The 8,152-nt window shown below is 37.7% G+C and overlaps 1 protein-coding gene across 1 annotated transcript; it reads right to left on the bottom strand.

Annotated features, from left to right (window-relative positions):
• Positions 1–455: 455 nt before the first annotated feature.
• Positions 456–1,406, bottom strand: LOC142853578 (olfactory receptor 10C1-like). The gene has a single exon (XM_075978738.1). It carries the CDS (start codon positions 1,404–1,406, stop codon positions 456–458), a length of 951 nt encoding a protein of 316 aa, XP_075834853.1.
• Positions 1,407–8,152: the final 6,746 nt, after the last annotated feature.

Below are 8,152 nucleotides of genomic sequence, written 5' to 3'. Positions count from 1 at the left end.
TTTATGCGAGAAAATACCCTGCTTCTTAGAATTATTAAGGAATTAAGTGAAATATTGTGAGAAGTTATGTAAATTTAGAAGTCACAGGTATATGAGGGGCTGGGCAGTGGCCAAGAACGTATACAGAGAATTTTCAAGGATGTCATCAGGTGATCTAAACACCGTCTAGACCAAAGTATTTAAGTATTGGACTAACTACCAAAATTCTTCAGTAGCAAACATTTTTCCATTATTTGCAATTAAAAAATAGTGCTGAGTAAAAATAATACTCTAAAAAGATGGTTGTTAAAGATGCAGAGCTCAATGAAAATCAATAAAATAAAAAAAATAAATTAAAAAAAAAAGAAAGCCTGAAAGAGCACACCGGTTTTTGTTTGTTTACTTGGGCAGGCTTTGCAACCTTCTCAAAGAGCAACTCTTCATGATTCTTGACTACAGCAGTTGCTTACTCATTGTCAGAACTTTCTCAGGCCCAGAGTTCTCCTCAGTGCTGCCTTGACTTCCTTGTTCCGTAAACTATAGATGATGGGGTTCAGCATGGATGTCACCGCTGTATAGAAGAGGGCCAAGAGTTTATCTATTCCTGGTGAGTGACTAGCCTGGGGCCTCAAATAGGTGGCAGATGTTGAGCCATAGAAGAGTGTGACTACAAGTAGGTGGGAAGAGCAGGTAGAGAGAGCTTTATGGCGTCCCTCAGGTGAAGGCATCACCAGCACTGCAATCAGAATCCTGACATAGGAAGAAATGATCAGTAAAAATGGGCTGGATATGCATAGTACTGCCGCCACAAAGACGGCAGCCTCATTTTGGGATGTATCTCCACAGGCAAGTGCCAGGAGGGGTGGAAGGTCACAGAAGAAGTGGTCTATCTCACAGGGTCCACAGAAGTCCAAAGAAAAAATAAAATTGGTCTGTCCCAACCCTACTATGCATCCCATTCCCCATGAGACCATTGCCAAATGGGCACATACCCCACGACTCATTCGGGTTGTATAGTGGAGTGGGGAGCAGATGGCCATGTAGCGGTCAAAAGCCATGGCTGCCAGTAGACTGCACTCAGTTATTCCAAAGAATATGAAGAAAAACATCTGTGTGGCACAACCCTCCCGAGAGATCCCTCGGGACTCACTCACAAGACTCTGCAGCATCTTGGGTATGACAGAGCAAGTGTAGCCAATCTCCAGGAGAGACAAGTTGGCCAGGAAAAAGTACATGGGTGTGTGCAGGGCTGGACTGGTAACGATGGCAAGGGCTATGAGTGCATTGCCTGTCAGTGATACCAAGAACATGAGGAGGATGAGGGTGAACAGGAGGAAGCACTCTCCAGGGACCTCAGAGAACTTGGCAAATGCAAAGCGTTTGACAGACAAGCTGTTCTCCTGCCACAGGGAGCAATTGACACTCATCTCCTGGAAGAGAGAAGAGCAAGTCATCAGAAGGATTCTTGCAGATGAGGGAAATTATTCAATTTAATACTTAAGATCCTCAGTTAAGTCAGAGACAGAATCTTTAGCTTCAGTCATAAAATTAAAATTTGCAAAAAATTAATTATCCTCACAGAATTTCATCTCTAACCCTTTCTCTGCTTACCACATCAGGTGATTTTCCAACGTGTACTGTACATTATGAGTGACTTGGGACTTAGGACAGGTGCTGTACCCTTGTATTCCCAGCCATTATGAAACTGAGGCACAAAGCTTACCATGGGTTTGAGTTCAGCCTCATTTATGGAGTAAGATATCAGCCAAATTAAAAAAATGAAAGCATTAATTGTGGCACAATTCTTTTTGTATGCTTTTCATTGAGGAGTTATCAACATCCCCCTGAAAATCTGCTCTCCCACCAACTCATATCTATGCTTTCCTATTGTCATGGATACCTTCTCCCCACCCATCTCAGAGTGTAGTAGGGCCAGAGTATTCTCTGATTTCTATTGTCAATATTCAGACACATGCCTTAAAAATATCATTCCCTCAAACAAGATTCATATTTCTGTGAAAGTAAAATAAAATCAAATAACCCTTCAATAAATAAATGATTGCCATAATGCATAGAATTAAAGGCAGGGCACATTCTGACATATGAGCAGCTTAATGAGGTCAACAGAGATGTTTCTTAAGAAAAGACGGATAAGTTGAGACATGAGAGAGAAGTAGGGTTAACCAAAGAGCACCATAGCTCCTCATGCACAACTGTGTGCACTGCTAAGAAAGCCTCATTATGGCGGCTGATTTCTGTGTCTTTTTTTTCTTTTTGGTTTTCAGAGACATTTCTCTGTAGCTTTGGAGTCTATCCTGTAACTAGCTCTGTAGACCAGACTGACTTCGAACTCACAGACATCCACCTGCCTCTGCCTCCCGAGTACTGGGATTAAAGATGTGTGCCACCATCATCCAACGATTTCTATATTTTAATATTTTACATCTTTTATAGAGTGTGCTTTCTTAGTGAGAGTATCATTGCTAGCACAATAAATTTCTGTTTTTTCTTAATATTATTAATAAGATTCTATGAATCAGGGCATTGATTTAAATAAAGAAAAAAGAGTAAAAGAGATGTGGTCTTGGTATGTAGTTAAGGTTGGCATCAAATTCCCAATTTCCCTGCCTCAGTGTCTTGAATGGTGGGATTCCCACAGTAAGTCATCGTGCCCCACATGACAGAAATTTCTCTTTAACCTTTCACTCAATGGACCTCACATTACAATCCTATCAAACTGCTTGCATTTTGCACGTGTAGTATTTTTACACTTCATTTTCTCTTTGTTCATTTTCTCACTGGGAGGCTTCTGTGTCCTTGCTTCATTGTTTATCTATCTGTTAAACTCTTCAGTTCCAGCACAACTTTGTCTTTTTTCTGTAAATCACACAACTCTTCCACATAGCAGTCACACTCCATGCTTTTCTCACTAAAACTGCTAAAATAGCATTTACCGCTGTGGTGGTGATTGCTTCTCGTTTCCTTCTGAGTACAGCCTTATACAGAGACTGTGTACGGACTTCACTTTCTATCATTACATTTGCCATTTTAACAATCCATAAATTCTCACGTAATGAGAAGTTTCAGTGTTTACCTTACTCTGCCTCCTTAGATATTCTGCCTGTTACTCCCCATTATATCCTCTGGAGTTCAACCTCATGTTCCTCAAATATTTCACATTCAGCCTACTCATTTTATCTCTCGGTCTGGTATTTTTTCCTTTCAAATGAGATGACCCTTGCTATTTTGTGTGGTATATGGAATTTGCTTTGTTTTCTGCCAAAAATCTGAATACACCATGTTTTTTGTCAACAAGAGCAGAATAGGAGAGAGTTTCAACCAATTGGTCCTCCCTCTATTCACCTGATAAACCAAATATCACCAGGTCATGCTATGTTATATGTGAGTAGATCACATCATGGTTGATCCACAAACCAAATGTGAGCTTTAGAGTTCCCAAATTATTTTAAATAATCATATTAGCAATGTTAATTTAAACATATAAGGCATATATACATATATGTCACATATACTTGTATGCTTGTATATCAATGCAGATACACATGCATGTGCACATAGAGTAGAATAAGGTGAACTCTGGGAAGATTGTGTATCAGTTAAAATCTTAGTATAGACAACAATGCAGATAACACTGTTTGTTTAAACTCTGTTTCTTAATTTGACCCCTTATAAAAGGGGCTGAGAAAAAAATGTATTTCCTATGAGGTTGCTTCAATGAGAATTAAGTTTATTTCCAAAAATCACTTTTAAAGTTGGTCAGGTGGTGAATTCTTACTGGCTACACAGGACATGAACATGGTTGTATGTCTACACACAGCCATACTATATTTATACTCTATTTGGGAGGAATTTCACACCACAATCCATAATCTTTGCTTCTATTCATTAATTGCTCTCTAAATTATAATTTTTATTATTTTGGACTATGGAAAAGCAACAATAATTAGAACATGTGTACACTTATAAAAATGGTGCCTATACCTTTTATCCTGAGGAGATATAGTTGTGTATAATAAATTATTGATCTGTTAAATGGATATTCACTGATACATGTACAAATTCTAAAAGCTTAAGTATAGCGAACACATACATGGGTTGACTTAAAGTTCTAATGAACAAAAGCAGGAAGTCTGGAATTACTTGGAATCTCAGGGAACTTTATCTTGTAAATATAGCCAAAAACACAGAGTATTCTGCTGTGATGCATTTTACTTATTTCAAATATTATAAACATTTCTTTGTACTATATTAAATTCAAATATCTATATTACTCCTGTATTTTGTAGTAACAAAATCCACATGTGCTTGAAGAAAGGAAAACAAAACAATCCAAAAAGCCAACACAGAAATGGCTATTTTTCAACTTGAAATATTTTCTTAAATAGCCTGCACTTAGTAGTAGTTTCTATATTTGTATAACGAGTTCTCCATGTAAAGAGTGTGGTCTTGAATCTCAATTAAATTTTCAGGAATTCAGTTTAGGAAACGCAACCAGAATGATATATTTTCATCTCAATCTGTGGAATGAGAAGGATCTACTTAGAAGGAAGATTCTTGAGAAAGAAATAAGGGTCGGAATACTCTGACATAAATATCCTATCTGCCTCTCACCTGTTACATTTTCTTGACCTTAATTTTGAAATCATTGGATCCTTGTAAACACTACATGATGTAATCTTCCCCATCTTTCTAGTTAAGCTATTTTAAGTGGTTTTATACCAATAATCAGCTCTATTTTATACATAGGCCTTCAGTGTTATAATGTGTGCCCTAAGAACTGGTAAGGTCTGGAGGTTCACTTGGCAACCAGCTATATGCAAGAGATGGTGCATGAGATGAAAGGATTTGATATCTTACAGTCTTGGTTTTTGCATGATACATTACACATCTCAGAGCCCCAAGTCAAGCTCACTATACGTCGTTCTGTTTTGTGAATGATACAGGTGAAAAACATCATTTTTCCCCTGGTGTCAGAAGGTTAGGAAAGTTCATTGGTGGGTTCGGTTCCTTGTCTGGTCTTGTAAGTTATGACACACTGTAAGATACTGTTTCTGAAACAGTGCAGTGTCTGCATGTAGAAACTGTCAGGAAGTGAGGGAATTTCTGGAGATTGAGCAGGAAAAGATAATTAGGATGCTTACTCCCATTTTCCCGGTTTTACCACATTCACTCACCAAGGACCATTTATGCAGCTGAGTGACACTTTAGGTCAACCTAGAAGAAAGAGTGGGATCGCTTGATTAGATTACAACATACCATATAACATGAGCATCACAGTGACAAATGAATTCTAATTTACCAGGAAACAAGTGATTAATAGCAATAGAAAGCTGTTTTCTGAGGTGGATGCTCAAGTCTGCACGAACTATAAAAGTCTTAACAGAAAAAGACAGTAAGTAATTAGAATAAAAGAACGGAAAATGTTTTGAGTATCAGATATCCTTTTATATACTTTAATTCATCCTCCACAGGCCTAGTCTTGATAAATTGACTGTTACCTACCTCAAATCACAGTACTTGAAGAGATAATTAAGTAGTTTCCGCTTCTGATTAGCCAATCCTGACTTTCTCTTCATCCTTTCCTTACTGCATACAGGGGACACACAACATCCCCATCCTCCTATCTACATTGTGCTGAAAATGTTATGATAAAAAATCATGCCTGATATCAAAAGGATTGTGTCTCAGGAGAGAGCACCACATCCTTCAAGGTAATGTCCTAGTATCTCACATGCGGGCGTGCGCACGCGGACACACACACACACACACACACACACACACACACACAAGCATTACTACTCCTAGAACACATCTGCACTGCACTTTCTTCTTTTCTGGAAAACAATGAGCCCTAAGCATATTATACTAAAATTCTTCTGTTTTCCAAGTCATTTTCATTTTACTCTCCCCAGGAGACTCACAGTCTCTTCTCACTGGTGAGTTTCAGGAGTCACTGCATTGCCCCCCTGAGAGTCCTTATGGATGGGGCCATAGCTCTGGGCAGAGCAGCCTCACTCTGCAGCAGCCCTTTCTCCTGAGAAATAGTTCTATCACAAAACATCTGAATCATCTCATCCACAAGGAGGGTGTCCCAATAGCCTAACCATCTTTCCACTGCATCAGCTTTGCCACACTGATGACAAAGGTCCAATATGTGATCTCCTGGAGAACAAGTTATACAAACCAGAGCATTTATTCATGCCTAGGCACTCTGAGGTTTGATTTAAGGTCATGAATATTATATTCTTATCTTATTAATGATAGCCAAATAAAGTTTTTATTCTCATCATAATGTGTTGACTGTGGTTTATTATAGATGTTGGTTATTTCCTCTTGTTACTAATCTATTATCTGTTTTTTTAATCCTGAAAATATTTTGGATTTCATGAAATGGAATCTTCAACATCTTCAATAATTGTGTTACTGATATCATACACCTATAGATAACTTAGAAAAATTATATAGGGTGTAAATTGCTTTACTATTCTGCTGGACTAAATCCCTCTGGTGTGTAGTGGGTGACTGTTGTTATAGCTTTATTCTTACTTCACATGATGTTGGTTTAAGTTCTATTGTCATGATAGATCTGTTTGGCTTCAACAAATGAGGTAATATTGACCTGATTTGTGCAACAAAAAGAGAGAGAAATTCCATGTTCTACTACCTTTTGCAAGAGTTTGAGTGTTGGTATTTGTCCTTTATTAAATGGTTGGCAGAATCCATCAAAGAACTCATCTATTCCAGGCCTTTATTTCTGTTGCAAATGAGTGCTGATTTAATCTGTGCAACCATTACAGGTAAATTCAGATCTTGTGTTTCAACATTAAACAGTTTTAGTAATTTTTGTTTGTTAACACATAAGAGAAATATTAAAAACATGAAAGACTAAAGTTAATTTCTTATTATATCATATTATCATAAACTAACAATCAATATAAAGAGAGCACAGAAACTATAAAACCACCTAGAATAGAACAAGACACTTTTGAAAGACTTATGAATCATTCATGGGATCAGGGAGGAAATTTGAAAGCTCCTGGAATCAAATTCAAGTGAACACACAACTTACAGAGTCTTTGCAATACAACAAAAAAGTTTTGAGAGAAAATTCTGAGATGAACCTTGAATAGGAAGAACTGATTTTGAATCAATCATGGCCCTGATATTGGACTTGCAGAGAAATGCTCCTGCCAATGCCTGAGTTGAGACTATCTAAGAATGAGTAGTATCTGAAATTCATCAGGGTTTGTGATGGCAAGGATGGCTCAAATTGTCTGATGCAGTCATGGCTATAATAGTACCTTCTGGAGCTGACATTATACTTCAGCAGTAAGCAGATGTAGTTTTTGTGTGATTCTCTCAAGGCATCAGTGTTTTTAGCAGTCAGATTTGACATGCTGGCCCTCTAGTTGGCTTCCAGGCTTTTATCCTTTGTTTGTTGTAGTGTTTCTATCGCTGAGATCAAACATCGTGTCTATAATCAACTTGGGAAAGGGGGGAAATATTTAAACTTACAATTTTTAGTCAACCCATCATCCAGGGAAGTCAGGGAAGGAATTCTGAGCAGAAACCTGGAAGCAAAAATTGATACAGGGGTCATAGAAAAGTGCTTCTTACTAGCTTGTTTGATTATTATATGCTCAGCCTGTTTTCTTAGAGCACCACCAGTCAAGGGGTGACACCACCCACAATATCCTAGATCCTCCTACCTTAATTACTAAACAAGAAAATGAACAACAGGGTTTTTGATTTGTTTTGTTTTGTTTTGTGTTTTGCTTTTTGCAGGCTAACATGGTGGGTACAGTTTTCTCTACTGAGGTTCCTTCTTCATAACTGTAGCTTGTGTCAAATTGACATAAAACTAGCCACCATAGTTTTTCACTCAAAAAACCCAGGGCACCAGGAGCTTATCTAGTATGAATTAATTAATGAGTCAAAATTTCCCAATGCTTAATAGCTTATTTAAAAGAAAGTTTGCATTAAAATCTTACTGCCAACTTAGACTCTATCAAACAATGATCTGATGATGTCTTATTTCTGCTCTAGAGGCATAGAGAGAGGTATATTCCTTAAACCTATCTCAACATGACAGATACTTTTGTGCATGGAATGGTCATAACTTATATATCCCTTCCCCAATGTATATGCCTGT

The sequence above is a fragment of the Microtus pennsylvanicus genome, chromosome 7 (assembly GCF_037038515.1).
Source record: "Microtus pennsylvanicus isolate mMicPen1 chromosome 7, mMicPen1.hap1, whole genome shotgun sequence".
NCBI classification, from domain to species: domain Eukaryota; kingdom Metazoa; phylum Chordata; class Mammalia; order Rodentia; family Cricetidae; genus Microtus; species Microtus pennsylvanicus.
The sequence above is the reverse complement of the archived record's forward strand: the minus strand, read 5'-3'. Positions and strand labels throughout refer to the sequence as shown.

Bases quoted from the DNA above. Each gene is read 5' to 3' on its own strand.
- LOC142853578 (XM_075978738.1), bottom strand. From the start codon at position 1,406: ATGAGTGTCAATTGCTCCCTGTGGCAGGAGAACAGCTTGTCTGTCAAA.